Source organism: Rattus norvegicus, chromosome 15 (assembly GCF_036323735.1).
Source record: "Rattus norvegicus strain BN/NHsdMcwi chromosome 15, GRCr8, whole genome shotgun sequence".
NCBI lineage: Eukaryota > Metazoa > Chordata > Mammalia > Rodentia > Muridae > Rattus > Rattus norvegicus.
The window spans coordinates 4,809,861-4,828,832 of NC_086033.1; the positions used below are offsets into that span (position 1 = coordinate 4,809,861).

Consider the following 18,972-nt stretch of genomic DNA (forward strand, 5'->3'; position numbering starts at 1 on the left):
TAATAGACTCTTCCAGTGCAATCTGTTCCCATAGAAGCTCCCTGTTCTCATGCCGTGCTCTCTGGGCATTGTTCTTCAGCTCAAACAACTCAGTTAGGAGGGGGCAGAAGCTGCGGCTGAGACACAAAGAAAAAATGGTGACTCCCAGCCAGTCTCCAACTTCCTCCCACGTCTCCAAGTCCATTACTCCTTCTAGGGTCCTGATCTGAAGAGAGTCCCAGATTATAGTCCAAGTCCACAGTAGCCATGGAGCATGACCTAGAGACAGGTCAAATGGAGAAAAGAGCCACATTCCAGAAGACTCAGGGCACTTCTCAAAAACCTGACACCATTGATTCAAGTTTTTCCCAGAAGAGGACTTAATCCCCATGTGTGCTTATTTGTCCATTTTATTAGAATGTCGCTTGGAGGCCAATCTTTCTGTGTCCTGTGTGTCCTAGAGCCTTCCTTAGAGACAGGCTTCCTGGTCTGCTTCAAACACTAAAAAGCCTGATCCTCACTTTACTTCAAAGATAAGAATGGGCTGACACATGCTGTGCCCTGTGCTGGGGTCACAACCTTGTAAGTTACTCACCAGTACCAGTCATTTTCCAGTGTGAGGTGTGTACATTTGACCAAAGCTCTATTGACCTGCTCGCTCATTTTCTTCATGTCGGTCATCACTTCCTGGTGCTGCATCGTGAGCATTTCAGACTCAAAGTTGTTCCTGTGGTAAGGCATGGTCCAAGGATGAAATAACATTATGAATGAAGGATTCAAGAATTACATGAATTCAGACTGAATCCTGAACTACCCCAGCCTAGGACATGCCACGCCCTTGCTTCTTGGTACTGGGTCATTTGATATTTATTAAGTTTATTATTGTGAACACGGAGACAGCAGTGCCAGGAAACAGAAGGAGGGAGCTGATTTGCTTGAGCTCCCTGAGGGGGTTTGAAGGAATAGAGTAGCTTGCCAAGAACATTCGAGGACCCTGTGTCACAATCCAGGCTCCAACTTAAGCCCATGAAGACTATTCTCCTGTTCTTAGGTAACAATTCTCAATCATAGAATCTATTGCTACATGAAAACACAAAGGAACATGAACAGTATTTACAGGGAAAAGAATTTATAACACGCACCAGGAGATTCCCATGTGCGTCCACCTGAGCAGATGTGAAATGTTCTACTGCTCACAGTGAGGCTCTCACCCTCATCATTATCATGCCATGGAAATTGACACAGGATAATTCTCAGGCCAAATCAGTACATAGAATACCCAGATCTTAAGTGATACACACAAACACACTCACACATGCATACACACACACAAACTCACACAAAACACACACTCTCTCTCTCTCTCTCAAATACAATTAGAATGCCAATTAAATATAAGGATGTGGCATTATCTCCAAATACAATGAATAAAATCAGAGAAAACCAGTGATCCCCTGTTGTCAGTCCAGTCACACACTGTGAGGCAGCAAGTGGGATTGGGCCCCTCCAGCTCTTCACAGGACCTATTGAACCCAAAGCACCTCCACGTCAATTACAACAATGATTGGTCATAATCAGAGCACCTAGAAATTCCCACAAGCCAACACCTGTCCAGTCTCCTTAAACCACACAATGAGAGCTCACACACTACTACCCTCACTCCCAGACTGTGATTCAATCAGGCCACAGGCTATGATTTACGTTTGTAGGAATTAAAATAGCCTGTGCCACCATCCCATTCCCATCTGAACTTCACATTCTGATGCAATCAGGAAAGTGATTTTGACCATGAGGACACCCTGGAGTTGTAGCCTACTGTGATGTGAGGAAATGTGGATTTAACAGAACTTGCATTGTGACTACCTGTCATTTAAATTCTTTCCTGGGTAATCGGCCAGGATACTCCTGAGTTCATCTCTCTCCTTCTGCATCTTCTGGAGAGCAATTTTGATGTTCTCCAAACGCTTCATTCTCTCCTCTTAAACAGGTGTCGTGGAGGGTTGGGACGATGCCTTCTGATCAAACTCTGTAGGTAGATAAATACCAGTAAACAGGCATATATGTGGACACAGTGTCAAGAAAAACTATGCTTACTCTAAACAGAAGTCTGAGGATGAACAGTTCTACAGATACAGTGAATCCCTGACAGAGCAAGAAAGCTATCTTTAAGCTGAACTCAGCTAGTTCCCTGTTCCCACCATCAGAGCCATATGATGACATATGCCATCATAGATATAGACCACACCTCCTAAAGCCATTCCTCTGTCACTGAAATTCTAAAGCTGGCCTAAACAAGAAGAATTGGAGGACCTTCTCAGCTAATGTCTGATGTGAGGCAGGTAAGTCCTTGAGTTCAAACTGCTTAACATCTTGAATCCCTAATCATGTGTGTTCAAGGACAAAGTAACTGAGACCTTGATATATGACCAGGAGAGTATCCCTCTTGGCATCAATTACCCAAGTAATCTACAGGACACTGCTGAGAATGAAGTGTTTCAACAGCCGATCGTGGAAGAGACACTTTGTTATTCTTATAAAGGCTCATCCTGGTATTCTTTGACACTGCCCAGGACACTAAAGAGATCCAAGGAAAGCCCCTTGACATATAACAGTTCTTGGTTTTCTGTCAAACTAATGATCAGAAATTATTGTGTCTGGGTCAGCCATTAGGAAGACTGAGGCTCTAAATCATACGTCCTACTCCTGGAAGGACCAACACAAGCCAACCTCCTCCAGGGAGCTCCCCTTGCCCTGCCCAGTACTCACTTGACCTCCTCAAGGACATTTCCATTCGTCTTCTTCTCCAACATGATAGAAGGCTGGCCTCCCTCTGCCTTGGTCTGGTGCCTGCATGGATATGATTGTCCCTCCGAAAGAGACTGAGGATCCTGGAGAACATGCCTCCTCGGGAACCCATTAGGAAATGAAGGGAAATCGCTCAGGCAGTTGGTGTCACCACAACACTGCTGACATCACAGAACATTCTAGTATCTCCTGGATACAAGAGAATTTCCAGGGAAGACACTACCGGTGATGTCACTGGGAAATGCCATAGCTTACTTGCTAACTACCTCCACCCAGACTGACCAGTTTCTGCAGTGGCTTTTCCAGAGACTCGCTTTTGAGCCAGGAACACCCATTCGCTCACTCTCCTTCCAGAGCTTCAGAGTTCTCACTGCTTCATTACAACTCAGTTGCTGAGGAGAGGGAGAGTTGTATCAGACCTTGAAATGGATAGAACATCTTTGTTAACAGCCAAAGACCTAAAGACCGTGGATGAGGGATATTCTTCTTCCTGAAATGTATAAACCCAGTGTCCATGCATGTGACATATAGTCCAATTTCTACAGTTGTTACTGTTCCCCAGAGGCGAATATTTTTTTCCTTCACCTTTAAATGTATGCAAGTTGGAGTATGTTGTTTCATGGAGTGTGCCTTGAGAGGGGTCATGGTTTCAATATATTCACCCATGTTTTTTCCTGAAATCTCTGTCTTACCATCCCATTTTGTGCAATGGAAACTCCCTTTTCCTGGCAAAAAAGCTTCTCAGGTATAGAGCAAACATCAAATTGTAAACTTTCTGTCCATTCTTAAAGTTAAAATCCCCAAAAGTGAGGGAGGAACTGAGACCCAAGCCAGAGCCATGGAGGGGCAGAATGCAGAGGTGCTGCTGGCCAAGGAAGAGCAGGAGGAAGCAGAGAAGCTGTAGCACATCATGGTGCACTGGGAGCTAGAATTGGAGTTCGACCTGGGCAACCTGCTGGCTTCACTCTGAGGACCTACAGGGTGCTTAACCATCATTTATAACTCAGTATCTGGTGTCTCTCTGGCCACCGAGGGAACTGCATTCAGAGGAACCACAGACAAAAGTCATCCAAAGAACAATTCACCAAAATAAATAAAAATTAGTACATTTTTCTTTCAAAAAGGCATACAAATGTATGGTCAAGTCAAACAAAACCCAAGGAAACACAAGAAATGAAATATTTTACAACAACCCAAGAGTGCAAGAAACAGTATAAAAACAATCTCTTAGGGGTTGGGAATTTAGCTCAGTGGTAGAGCAAGGCCCCAGGTTGGTCCCCAGCACCAAAAAAAAAAAAAAGAAAAGAAAAGAAAAGAAAAGAAAAAAAAGACCAATCTTTTAAATCTATAATAATTCTATATGTATTTCTTGAAATAGCAGTTGGAGGAAGCAGGCTGTCATGCTCTTATAAGTTCCATAGCCTCATCAACCCTTGTGACAATCTCCACCTGTTTGATTTTTTCTTAAGCACAGATATGTGTGAGTTAGAATCCCGAGGTCTGTCTGTGATCAGACTGTAAACTGTAGTCAATGTAACACTGGCAATCATTAGCCACAATCTTTAAGTTTCCCTTGTAACATCAGAGCACAGCCATATCTTTGGAAAGCAAAACTCACCCTCCACCAAACTATCCTCCAAAATCCAGTCTCTCCAAAACACCAAGTCCATTCCTCATGCTATAAAGTATGACGGCCAAGCCTTGCATATGAAGGATCGATATTGCAGGCTCTAATACCTCACCAAAGAGACATTGCCCTAAATTCTTTTACAAGTCCGGTTTCCATGATAAGAGTTATATTAAAATATTATCCCAATCTAGACCTGTTTCCCTGGGTTGGCACATGCCACGTGTTTTCTCGAATGACTCCTTTTTTAAGCCAACATTGTATTACAAATATTACAAATTTTCAACCATACCCAATAACTTAAAAGCCAGTCACCTATAGCCAAGACATGTAAAGCTTATTATACATTTAAAACCAAACAGAAAAAAATGAAGTGACTACACATATCTTTAGTACTTAGATCAAACACCATTTTTACTTCTTTAGCTGTCATTTTAAAAGAAGCACCTTGTTACCTGTTGATTCCAAATATCACAGTCAAAGATTTCTCTAAGAGAAACAGCTAACAGCTCCATTACCATAGAAGCTTTGAAGCTGCTGGCACCTTTAAGGCCAGCTAGTGTAGACATTGAGCCAGCCCCCTGGGGAGCTTCCCCAGTGGACAGACCTAGGCTCCTAGCTACATTCCTCCATTGAGGCAGGATTCAGTCAGAGACACACATGACAGTTAACACCAGAGATAACCAGTTATCTAGGATGCTGGGCTCCAAAGGTCAATTGAAACTGTTTTATTTATTTGTTCCTTTCTTGAAAGGACTTAAAACTAAATCAAGGGGGAATCAACCAGCATTTAAAGTTTTCACCATTTTTTCTTTTAAACATGAAACACAAAAACATTCAAGCAACAAGAAGCACAACCCAGACATACATTGACATCCATGGACAGCTTGGTGCAACAAGGACAGACAATAGACATAGAGGGAAGGAGCTAGATGGTGTCCCACCAAAGGGACCCAGATATCCTACCTAAAGGACCCAGAACCAGAAATAAGCACTTCTCCAATAGGAGCCAGCAAGGAGGCAGGATGTCCCTAGGAGAGCTCTTAAAAAGCTTAATCTCACTTTCCTTCTTTTGCCAAAGCATCTGTGGAGAGTCTGGGAGGAATGTTTTTCTCAAACCATTTTTTCTCTTGTCTAGGGTGTAAACTGTCTCTAATCAGGGTCCAAAGACTAAAAGCATCTATGAGAATTAACTTTGCTTCTCTAGATTTTAGCATAACTCTAAAAGAACACGTACACAAAAACATTTGACCATTATTACCTTGTCCCTTTTTACAAGGTTTACTCACCACTACCCCAAATCTTTATTTTTCTTTGCACGAGCTTTCAATGCCCACGGTGCTTCTGTATCCTGCTTACTGGGACCTTTCCTGGCCCATTTTCCCCAATACGTCCCTCCTTCACTGGCCGGCTTCCTGGGACCATCTCGTCAGGTTGTCCTCTCTTTTCCAATCTTGGTGGGACCTCCATTTGATGATGCCTGTGTCATCAGGACACTCAGAACCGGGCATAGGCCTATAAGAGTTAAGAAGAAACACACACTCGGGTCATTCGTGTTAAAAGAAGGCTGTCCACGCTTTACTGAGATCTCCTTATATACCAGAGGCAAAAGCCGTGGAAAAACAATAAAGCAGGTGAAAACCCCAACCAGGAAAATAGGAAAACAGGAAAAATCTGCATCGTGGCAAGTCCCGGCCCCAACACAGGGGCGTAAACAACTTCTTAACAATAATAAGCTGAAAGGCTCAGCAAGAGGAATGGGTGCCATGGAAGGTCCTGGCCCCAAATCAGGGACCGAGAGAAGCTGCCAAGGGTGTAAACAACTTCTGGCCATAGTAGGCTGAAAGGCACAGCGAGGAGGAAGGGAAACACTCCAAGGTAGGGCCCAACAGGCTAATATAAATATATATTGGAAAAACTAAAACACTGTATATGAAGAAAAATAATTAAAAAGTGCTACATATCTAAGCATAACATTCATAATAAAAGAAACTCAAATGACAGAAATTCATAAGAAATATTCATCATCCTTCTACATCACGCAAATGCAAATCAAAATTACTCTGAGATCACTTTTCACACTTGTCAGTATGACTAAGGTTAATAACACATGTGACAACTCAAGCTGACTGGGTTATGGAGCAAGGGGAACATTCATACTCTCCTGGTGGAAAGGCAAACTTCTACAGCAACTTCGGAGATCAGTATGATGGTTCTTCAGGAAGGTGAAAATTGTTGTACCTTAAGATACAACTCCAGGTCTCATGTCCAGATGTTGATTCATCCTAGAATACAGACCCTTGCTCAACCATGTTCAGTGAAGCTCATTTATAATGCTTAGAATTTGGAAATATTTAAGTTGTCCCTTAACGGATGAATGCATAAAGAAAACGTGGTGCATTTACACACTGCATTGCTGCTTAACAATTACAAAAGGCAAAAAGGAAGCATGCACTATGCAGGACAATGAATGGATCTAGTAAAAGTCATTCTGGATGAGGCAATCCAGACTGAAAGAGACAAATGGGATACATATTCACTGAAATGTGGGTGTGGGTGTTAGCTGTTGATTCTTCAATCTGTGTGACTGTATGATCAGTTTAGTGTGAGGGTCTAGGGACGTGGGCCAGACTGTCCTCATTTAGGGAAGTACAAGTTCACTCATGGATGGCTGAGGGACACTGTCAGGGATAGGAATGTGAAATGTGAAGAGACAGGGAGAGGGCAGCAATGGAGTGAACATAGAGTGGGAGAGTAAAATGAGGCGCTGTATCGAAGCCTAAGAGAGTAGAAACCCTAATTGCTTTTTAAATTGTTTTATCAAGGTAACTAATGATTTATTATGGGTGCAAGGAGAGAAGTTAAAATGTTGATTGTGTTCATCTATGTGAAATTTCAATAATAAGTAAGTCACAACAGTTATGGATTTTGACTTTCAATGAACCTGTTACAGATAATGAATATCTAGTCCTTATGGAGACATCTGTTACCATCTATTATACAGTAGTCATTTTATTTGTTTACATTTCAAATGTCATCCCCATCATTGGTCTCTCCACTTTGAACCCCCATACCCTCCCAATCCTCTTTGTTTCTAAGAGGCCACTCCTCCATCTACCCACCCACTTCCTCTTCACCCCTCTAGCATCCCCCTTCTCTGGGACATCAAGTTTCTACAGGGCCAGTTGCCTCCCATCCCAGAGATGTCAGATGAGCCAGTTGTTGCTACACATGCTCTACACTATATGTATCAGGAGCCATAGCCGGGACCATATATCCTCTTTAGTTGGTAGTTTAGTCCCGAGGAACTCTGAAGGCTCCAGTTAATTGAAATTGTTGTTCTTCATATTGGGTTCCAATCCCCTTCATCTCCTTCAGGCTTTTCCCTAACTCTTTCACTGTGGTTCCCAGGCTTAGTCCAATGGTTGGCTGTGAATATTTGCATCTATGTCTTGAACAGAGGCACATGCGAGGCTAGAAGGAAGCCTCAGACTCCAAAGTAAGGTAATAGGATGTAATTCTGTATTTGCCCAGAAGATGGCGACATAGGATCCTTTTCACAAACTTGTTTCTCACTAACCTCTTAGTTCTGTCCAGCATGTCAGGAAAGTTCCGCAATGTGCTCTGTGACTGAAGATCCTTCTGCTTGCTGGAACTCGATCCGCTGCGTGGAATACTCTCGATCGGCGATGGGCGTCTGGGTCGGTGGACGCAATGACTCCAGGAACTGTGAATGAATGGACTGAGTTGAGCAGACATTGAATTCATCTGAGGGGTTGGCATCTCCAGAACCTGCAGCTTAGCCTCCATGGATCCAGGAGAGCACAGTGTGCAGGGCTGAAATCAGATTCTGTAATGGAGAGGCAGAAGAAACTATGGTTTTGAAGTATTTGTTCTTTTTGAAAGCACAAAGTGGGAGATCAGTCAGTTATCCTCTTTTTGCAACATCTTACTCTGAGCTGCAGGACATATCCTGGGGTATATTGCTTTCCATATTCAATGGGCTTTTCAGAAATTCCAGTTTCCTGAAACGGCATGGCCCTACTTTGGTGGACTGACTGGTAGGAAGTGGAAAGGTTCTCTGAGGGGCAGATGAGGAAAGGCCAAAAGAAGAGGAAAGAGACAGCTATGAAAGGGCTGCTGGTGGGTACAAGGAAACAACAAGCACATTTCTCAAAGCCCTATTTTACTATAGCACTCTGGGAAGCATAACCACAAGCTGACAGAAACAAATTGTTAAAATAAACAATGCATTCGTTCCCATCCCCCAAACTACTCCGTTTTTAACCACCAAGGTCAATAGAAATTTAAGCCTCAAGTACACCTTCTCTTAAGGTTCCATACATCAGCAGGCTGAAAAATCTGCCAACAGGCCTTGACCTACCTTGACTATGCCTAGCAGGCAGACCTTCTCTCTCTTTCTTTTCCTCTGTTTGAGAGCAGGAGCAAATGACTTTATACTGTGGGAGGATTTCCATTATCAACAAACATAAATTTTCTGAAGTCATTAAAGCTTGAAGGCCAATCATTGATGGGCAGGTGTGGTCAGGTCACTCTACCTAAACTATCCCATGGAGAAAAGTAAAAGTGACAGCCATACCTGTGTTTAGGAAACAAGATGTCACAGGTGATTTGAGTATGGGTGCTGTGTGGGAGAGAGGAGGTCATGAATCTAGCTGGAAAAGCCCACTCCACTTTTAGATGTGTTTTGAAAGACATATAATAGAAATTTAACTGCAACAAAATTTTGTCAGCAAATGTGCTCTAATGATAGGTGGTTAGGTTTTGGGGGTCATATTGACACAGAAACTGGATTAGTGGTAATATCTTGGGAAGTAGCTTGTGTTACAAGGAGAACTTCAGTTATCCCTTGCCTAGGCCATCTACTGTCTTCTCTTCTCTTTTTCCTCTTTCACTCTTCTATCTGGGCTGATGTAGCAAAAGGCTCTTCCCAGAGACAAGTCAAAGGAGAATTAAGGTGACATCTTTAGCCTGTTTTCTTATAGACACATTGGACTGCGAAGGCTGTGAGGGAACCAGGCGGGAGGAGACTGCAAAAGGCAGAAGGAAGCAGTGACTGCACTGGTCGTGTTTCCCATTCTGTCACAGAAGCATTTTAAGAAAGGAGGGTTCCATTGGCTCAGAGTCGGGAAGCACAGACTCCATCCTAGAAGGGGTAAGTGTAGCCGTGAGAGGTGCAGTTGGTAGAAGTGGACTGGCTGGCAGGATGTGAATGAGACTCTTACTATGTGGGTGGAGCAGGGAGCAGAAATAGGGAAATTCTAGCTCTTAGCTTCCTCTCTGTGCCATTCAGTGCAGGCACCTGGCCTGAGAGTTATGGTGTTACCACCATTCAGAGTGAGCTTTACGTCGATTCTCTCCCCAAAACCCCTCAGAGTGACATTCAAAGGCCTGCTTCACTAACACACTAGGCAATTTTTACCTTCCTCAAGTTGTCAGTGACCAGCAGCAGAGCAAGGCAAGAAGGTTGCACGGCCATTTAGAGGGAGGAACCAAGGAGTGGTGTTCGTGCAAGCCAGAAGAGACCTACAGGAAAGCTGGACATCAAAGAGCCACACACATTCTCTCATGGATACTCATGGTTTTCCCAGGGTGAGATTCAGATGCATGTGGTAGCTAAAGGCATTTCTGGCTGAAGCCGGGTTTCCTATGTGACATTAGGAAACAGTTGTAATAAAAGAAAGTTTCAAACAGCAAACTGTTCTGATTCTGATGGACACAAGTCTGATACTAGGCTGGAATTCTCTTCATAACTTTCAATACTTTTGAAAATAAAGGATATATAGTATAATGTACTTGAATCCTAAAATATTGTGAAATATGTATCTCATAAATATGCATTACATGGTATTCAGTTGAAATTGCTGGGAATAGTACTTTCTTCTATCCCTATTACCACTCTGCTCTGGACAGAATTACCAAAGAATATGATGACTTGGGCTGTGTGTATGTGTGTCTTTGTGCGTTCTCTGTGTGTGTTTATGTGTGTCTGTTTGTTTCTTTGGGTATGTTTGTGTATTTATGTGTTTATATATTTATGTGAAAATGGAGGTTCTGTCAACTTACGGTATTTTTTCATAGTAGCTATTGTCCACAGTGTTTTATGAGATGAAGTCTTTCGTTATGGCAGATGGAGTCAGAGAGACTACAGAAAGATCAAAGTAAGGGGTTGGGGATTTAGCTTAGTTGTAGCCACTTGCATAGAAACGGCAAGGCCCTGGATTCGGTCCCCAGCTCCGGAAAAGAAAGAAAAAAAAAAAAAGAAAGAAAGATCAAAGTATAGAGGAAGGGGCAGGGAAGATATCACAGCAGTTGAAATCACTTACTGTTCTTCCAGAGGATCTGGAATTGGTTCCTGGTAACCATACAAAGACTAACACCAACCTCGATAGGCAAAGCTGTCTCCCAGATTCTGCCCACACTTGACAACCTCGTGATCCACCCACCCATACAAAAGGCAAAACACAGATCCGGGTCTAGTGGCTAATAGTGACATTGACTATCTAATCCGGAGGGGAGGAGGCTGGCGGCCAGCAGCAGCCGCAGCGACAGGGGCGTCCAGAATACTCCAGGTCACCACCCTCCCCACCCACCACTTGTTTGGGCGGCTTTAAAGAGTTGAGTAAAATCAAGCTGGTAACCAACCATGGCTGAAGGAGGATTTGATCCCTGTGAATGTATTTGCTCTCAGGAACGCGCTATGAGAAGACTCATCAATCTGCTCCGGCAGTCCCGGGCCTATTGTACGGACACAGAATGCCTTCGGGAATTGCCAGGGCCCTCCGGTGACAGTGGCATCAGCATCACTGTGATCTTGATGGCCTGGATGGTGATCGCTGTGCTCTTCTTTCTACTGAGGCCTCCTCACCTGAGAGGCTTCAGCCTTCCTGGAAAGCCCTCCAGTCCTCACAGTGGACAGGTCCCGCCAGCCCCTCCTGTGGGCTAACATCCTGGTGTGGGAAGCAGCGATTGTTTGACACCCTGCACGACCGAAGGACTGCAGAGAACCTGGCACTACCTGTCTCTCCTTTTCCATCTGCAGTTTCATGAGCTTCTAGAAGTTTCACTTGCCAACTGCCTTTGTTTCCTGTGTTGCCACAGTCCTTATTTACAGTATACCTGAGTAAACGATTTCTTTGAAAAGTCGAGGGCTATGTTGGTTGGCCTAAGCTTAAACTTTCCACTCGTTCTCCCTGGAACCCTGACCATAGCGTCTGTGGTGGTTTCTGGCCCAACTGAAGGAAACTTAAGGTTTCTGCATTTAAGTATTTTAAGTGGTTTGGATAGATTTTAATTCTTTTCATAAGGTATTTATTTTGGGTTCTCTGGTATGAGTGACAGAGCTGTGCTGTAGTCACTTTACTGTGGCAGTTTACCTGTGGGTGGCAGTTTTCTGTAGTCCTTGACAGTGATGCTTTAGATCATTTTTCTTACAAACTCCAGCTGGCTTATATGGCTAGAATAGGAAAATCGATTTGGTTGTTTACTCATTTTTCTTTTTTCTTTTCTTTTTTTTTTTTCGGAGCTGGGGACCGAACCCAGAGCCTTGCGCTTCCTAGGCAAGCGCTCTACCACTGAGCTAAATCCCCAACGTTTACTCATTTTTTAAAAAATTCCCATTAAAAATTTCTGACGTTAGGAATACTTTAAATAAACATGATTGATTAATATTTTTAAAAGAGGTAAAACACTCAGAGACCTAGAAAACCATGGATGGGTTCCTCTTTAGTCAACTGGAGTCACAAAAATATCAGAATCACACAGTCAATCAGAATTCACCTGAAACCAGACACTACAGAAATGGTCTCATTTACATAGAAAGAATTGGCTGATGGGAAAGGATAAGCAAAGTTGCTCACCATGACCATGAAAGGACTCTTCACAACTGGGCATAGTGACTCAAAGTGCCAATTTCAATACTTGGAATAAAGAAATGGGTAGATTCCTGTAGGATCAAGGCCACCCTGTTTCACACAGCAAGTCCATTATGTTCAGTTCTGTCAGATTGTACTGAGAGGTCCCGTTTTTCCTTTTTTTTTTAATATTTAATTTTTACTTGTGTGAGTACATTGTAGTTATCTTCAAACACACCAGAAAAGGGCGTCAGGTCCCATTGCAGATGGCTGTAGGTAGCCATGTGGTTGTTGAGATTTGAACTCAGGATCTCTGGGAGAGCAGTTGGTACTCTTAATCCCTGAACCATCTCTCCAACCCCTGACAGATCCTGTGACAACATACTAAAACTCTTTATACATTCCTTCAAAGGGTTAATATTTCCAGGCTTGAATGACAATGGTGCATTATAACTTAGATGAAGTATAACATAAGTGACACTGGTCTCAGATATTGAAGTGGTGAGTAAACGATCAGAAATAGAAGGACGCCGCAGGCCACTAGATATCTATGCAGGATAGCAGGAGATGTAGTTGCACTTTTTACATAAAACACACAGAGCTTTCCAAACCTATTTACTTTTATTATAGTTTGTTTAAGATTTATGACGTATACCGCATTCTGCCTGCATGCATGCTTGCAGGCCAGAAGAGGGCGCCAAATCTCACTCTAGATGGTTGTGAGCCACTGTGTGGTTACTGGGAATTGAACTCCGACCTCTGAAACAGTAGCCAGTATTAACTGTGGAACCACCTCTCCGGCACCATTACTTCTATTCTAATCTGCCTGGTGTCTCCAGTAATTTTCTCATGAATGTTCTCTTGGCATGATAAAGTTTGATCTTAACCTATGCGCTCAGAAGGGACACACATCTGCAATGACATGTTCATTTTGAGTTTTGTATTTTGTAATCGAAGATCTTTTTGTTTGTATTTAGCATGGAACTATCTATGTAAACAAGGATGTTCTACTCCCTGCCTCTGCCCTCCTGCTTGAACTCTTGAACTAACAGTGGACCACCACCATGAAAGGCACTTTCTTCTTTGTGTCCCAAATCCACAAAAAAGCAATTAAGTGCCTACTAGGGCGTTATGAATATGCTATCACCTTAGATGGTTCACGGCATGGCGTATAGATTAACAACTTGTAGCTGGCCATTTCGAGGCATTGTTCAATTGGACTAGACAGAAGACTCTGGCATGAATTTTCTAATGGCGCTAAGTGCCCTTTCATTTTTCTGAAAGTCCTTTGGACTTATGCCAGAGTGAGGGATGTGCATGAATCTCACTGGAAATTAAGTGTCTGTTTCCTTTAAGGCTGAGGTTGGGTTTCTTTTGAGAGAGGAGTGCTTGTGACTGGGATGATTCAGGTCTCCTCCAGCCAGGGCAACTGTGGGAGAAGACATCCCTCAGGTGCACTGAATTCTCACTTCCACAAGGTGGCACCCATACCTAGCAATCCATATCCTCATTTCTTCAGGACAAACACATAAGGGCCATTGGCTAGAAGGGGTCAGAACAACACCACTCTTCTGTTCCCCTTTCATTGAGCAGTAAGTGGTGATCGCCCTTATAGACAGCAGACTGCTGTGGTCAGAATGGAGGAAGGTGATAATTTAAGGCCTGTCACTAGTAGGAATTAAAAGTTGACATTTTTATCTGCAGATAGTATAATAACATTTATGAAACATTTATGAAAATTCCAAGGATATAATCATTAAGGAAAATTTTCAAGCTGATTGCCCATTAATTATTATATATCAATTGTATAAAAAAATCAAAGAAAAGCTATTGCTAAGGAGTACTGATCAAAAAGACTGCATATTTTTATTTTTTCATTTTAATTTGCTTTCAAACAGTGTGTGTGTGTTCCTACATTTTAAACTGATGTGAACAAAGAGAAACTGTCCAGAGGGATAAAAAGAAATGATAGAAGAGGTAAGGAAAGGAAGGACAATGGTATTGAGACGCAGAGATAGGCAAAATATATGGTATATACATATATGAAAATTAGACACACACACACACACACACACACACACACGTGCAATAGCAGCAAGGTACTCAGCAGGTAAAGAACTTGCGGCACTAGTGTGATTATCTGAGTTCAATACCTGGGACCCATGGTAGAAACATGAACTGAATATTGTGGCACATATGTGCACAGACACACACATATCCACTGGCAAAGAAAACTTTGAAAATTCATAAACATTTGACTTTAGAGGCACAAGGATCAGGAGTTGGGAATGAGGTCACCCCAACATTCACTTACCTCAGAAAACCCAAGAACCGAAATTGAGCTAAGCTAATGAGTCCAATTAAAGTGTGGCAAATGCAAGAAAAAAGAATTTTAATGTGCAAATATGCATGGCATAAACCACAACAAATATTAGGTTAGAAATATCAAATTGCTGGTCCTTTATATTAGTTGATAGAAAGAAAGTAACAAAGAAACAAAAAAGAGAGAAAAGAAACTAAACGACAAACTTCTGAAGGGAAGTAGAAGCCATCAAAATGAAGGCAGGGAATGAAAGAAAATGGGCTGGGGTGCCATGCTTGAAGGAGGAAAAGACTTTAGACTCTCTGCTCCTATGAAGCTGACTAAGGCGGTGCCTGCGGGTCCTTCACAGGCGCTTTTGCGCTGCCTGCTCAGCTTGGGCACAGTTGTTTGTCCTCTTGTATCCTGTGCGGATTCCAGGTAAGGCAGGCAGTGGGAGAGCCAGGTCTCCAGCTAACTGGCTAAGCTGCTGTGCTTCAGAGCACAGGGTGCTTTGTTGCAGCTTGAGCAGGAGCTCCTGAGTCTGCACAGCCGCTGCCACAATGTTTCCACCTCACTCCTGCTTTCCTCCCCTGAGAAATCCCCTCTGGAGTCAGGTTTGCTGCTTGCTGTTGTCCTGAACTGCTGCCAAAGAAAAACAAGCTCGTTCCTGAAGAACTATTGTGAACCGGTCCTCTTCCCCCATATCCTAATAACTTTTCTCTTCCATTAACTATGATGTGGGCTACTTATTAAAAGTAGTTTGCAAAAAACTTTGCCTCCATCCTGCTGTAGTAGAAATAAGGAAAAAGCAAGCAGGTCCTTTTGTAGAAAATACTTTATCAGAGGTCTTAAGCTCCTCAGGCTTCCTCAAAGAAGCTCTGAAGGCAATTTTAGGAAGTATCTAATAATTTTGTATGTGATAAAAGAAGAGAGGCCCTTGGGTCAACTAAAATCCAACTTTATTAGTCTGGTCTCTTAGTCTTCGGTGCATCTATCCAGGCTCTTCTGGCTTTTAGAGTCTCTAGCGAGAAGTGATATGTGATTCTCATGGGAGGACTGACTTTGTATGTTACCAGTACTTTTTCCCTTGCAGCTTTTATTATACTTATTTGTTCTCCATGTTTACTGTCTTAGGTAATATATGCCCAGGGGAATTCCTTTTCCACTCCAGTCTATTTCATACTGTGTGCTCCTTTTACTTTGATGAGTCTCTTGTTTAAGTTAAGGACATTTTCTTCTATATTTTGTTGAGAATTTTTTTTGTTTGTTTGTTGGTTGGTTTTTGTTTTCTGTTTTATTTGCCTTTGACCCAAGTTTATTTTCATCCTTCCTATATACTTTATCGTCTTTATCATTATTATATTTGTTATTTTGCAGAAAAATCCTGTATATTTCTTGGATGTTTTCTTCCAGGATTGACTTCCTTCCTTCCTACCCTCCCTCCCTCCCTCCTCCTTCCTTTCTTCCTTTGCTTTTCCTTTATTCCTTTTCCCCCTCCACTCTTTTCCTCCCTTTGGATTTAAGATTTCCTCTATCTATGCATCCATTCCTCCTATGATCTCTTCAATGCCTGAGGTTCTCTATTCCATCTCTTGTAGTCTGTTATTAAGGTCTGCCTCTGAGAGACTACTTGAGTTCCTACATTTTGCTCATCCACATCTCTCTGTTTAGGTTTTCTTTATTCATTTCCTTCCACCGTTATTGTTTTCACACATTTCTTTACTTTCTCTTTAAAGGCCTCTCCCATATGTGCAAATGCTGTTTTACAGTCTTTTTTTATTATTGTTCTTCAGTCATGTTGACATATTCAGGGCCTTCTGTCATAGTGTTGATGGGCTCTAATAGAGATTTGAATGCCCTGGCTGTTACTGGTTGTGTTTCTATGCTGGTCTGTAGTTATCTGGGGTTGGGAAGATTGTAATTCTAGGTGCTGAATCTGGTTTTGTGTGTAGAAAGTATTTGATCCCAACCATGGATTTCTGCCCATCCTTTGCCCAGTTAGTTTCTGGATAAAAGATTCACACTAGCTTTATATCTATGATAATCCTTAATCAGCACAAGAGCTGGGCAGATAGCTATCCTCTATACTATTATGCATATTTTTCCAATAATTCCGTTATATAATTTGCCATGGTTTTTTCTGGGATGCTTTAAACTCCAATTAGACCACTCACATGGCCATTATTTAAAGATTCCTACCTCATGGTGGCTTCTCCTCTATTTATGTTCTTCTTTCTACCCCTGTCTGTCATGGTCTCCTCCCACCCCCAAGCTGGAAACACCAGGGAACACCTGTCTTAATTCTGTACAGCTTTTGACTATAGGCATTTTAATTTACAATTCAGAAATAACTTGGAGGCAAGGTCACATAAGAGTATGCATTGGTGTTTTCTTTCTTTCGTTTGTTGTTGTTATTGTTGCTGCTGCTCCTGTTTTTATTTTGTCTTTTTTTTTTCAGAGCTGAGAGCCATATCCAGGGCCTTACGCTTGTTAGGCAAGTGCTCTACCACTGAGCTAAATCCCCAACCCCGTTGCTGTTGTTTTTAATTTGTCTTTGTTGGTTTGGTTGGTTGGTTGGTTGGTTTTTGAGACAGTGTTTTTCTACTGTACTAGCATTTTCAAAAGCCAGTTGCTTGATTAAGATATCTGGGGTCAGAGAAATGCCTGAGTGTTAGTATTCTGCTAGCAGCCTTCTGATGAAGATGTAGAACTCACAACTCCTGCTGCACCACACCTGCTTAGAGGGTGACACGCCCCCACCTTAAAGATATTGAACTAAACATCTGAACCTATAAGCCCAGCCCCAATTAAATGTTGTCCTTCATAAGACTTACTTTGGTCATGCTATATGTTCTCAGCAGTAAAACCCTAACTTCACGGTCCTGTGAAGGATCATTTCCCCAATGTAGGGGACTGCCAGGGCGTTGAGGGCACATGATTTAGGGCAAACATAGTCATGATCCTATTGGGTAGCGCTGACCTTAAATATTAAATCATCCTTTTTCAGTTCTGTAATAGCTGCCAACTGTAGGCTGGATACAATGGGGGCTAGAATGCCATATACATCTAATGCAGGGCAAAGGAAGGAGCGTCATCCAGTCCCACCAGTCTCTAAGGCTAATTTAGTTAAGGTCTAATTTAGAGTTCTATGTATCCTTTCTACCTGCCCTTAACTGTGGGGATGATATGCATAATGAAGCTTCCAATTAGTCCCCAAGATCTTAGTCAGTCACTGACATTTCTGAAATATGAAGGCAGGCCCTTATCTGGTCCTATTACCTTAGGTGCTCCAAACCTGGGAAAATCTCTTCTAGTATCTCTATCCGTCTATCCAGGAGGAAATGTCCACAAAACCCAGCAGGTATTTTGAGCCATGTCTTTCTTCCTTAATCTCTATAAAATCAATTTTCCCAGTAGAGGCCTCCAAGCTCTTACCTCTCAGTCAGGAGTTTGGATATTTGGGGTGACTGGGAGTGTTGCTCAGCTGATAAGCTTTAAAGTTTGTGATTCGTTTTACTCCCAAGTGAGTGACTGTGTGGATCTTTCTGAGAAGAGTTCTTGTTAAAGAGATGGATAATATTAGCTTACGTTCACTCGATCATCACCATCCCATTTAATTTCTTTTTCTGCATATATCAGTTGATCTAGGTGGTTCAGGTAGAACAGTATCCAATCTAGAGATGCTGTTTTCTTTAAGACTATGTCCTTAGCGGCCTTGTTAGCCCATGTGTTATCTCTAGCCATTGGTTTCTTTTCCCATGATGAGGGCTTGTGTTAATGTTATTAGCTTGGCCCTTTGAATTGAAGTGTCTGGAGGAACAGACTGAGTCCAGACTACCTCCATTTCCAGTGTCACCACTGCCTCTGCTCTCCTCTGACCCTCATGGGTAAAGCTGCTTTTGTTAAAAAACCAGATCTGTTCTGTCTCTGACAGAGGAGAATCACTTTGATGGAGTGGACAGTCCAAGTCAGGGTTGGGCAGCAGAATTGCATGGTTCGGGGAAACAGGTGGCTGGAAAATATGTAAGCCAAGATAGATTAATAAAGTCTGATAATGAAGCCTGTAGGCATTACTGAACAGCAATCAGGATGTGTGTGTGTGTGTGTGTGTGTGTGTGTGTGTGTGTGTGATGAGTCCCAAAGTTAACTTATCCGCATCTTTATCCAACAGTGCTGTGGCAACAATAATAAGCAGGCAATACTGCTGTCACTGAGTCCAGTTTCTATGATAAATAAGCCATTGGCCATTTCTATGGTAGTCTTTTCTCCTGGATCCATGGCTTTGTTGGCTAGAGGGGCTCTAATTAATTCTTCTTGTCTAATCTGCACTCTTCTATAATCTCTGCAACTTTTATTAGCTTGTATCTGTATCTTTTATCTAATAT

At 42.4% G+C, this 18,972-nt stretch overlaps 1 protein-coding gene across 1 annotated transcript; it reads left to right on the forward strand.

Annotated features, from left to right (window-relative positions):
- The first annotated feature begins 11,051 nt into the window (after window positions 1-11,051).
- Window positions 11,052-11,378, forward strand: LOC120096904 (small integral membrane protein 14-like). The gene has a single exon (XM_063274935.1). It carries the CDS (start codon window positions 11,079-11,081, stop codon window positions 11,376-11,378), a length of 300 nt encoding a protein of 99 aa, XP_063131005.1. The 5' UTR covers window positions 11,052-11,078.
- Window positions 11,379-18,972: the final 7,594 nt, after the last annotated feature.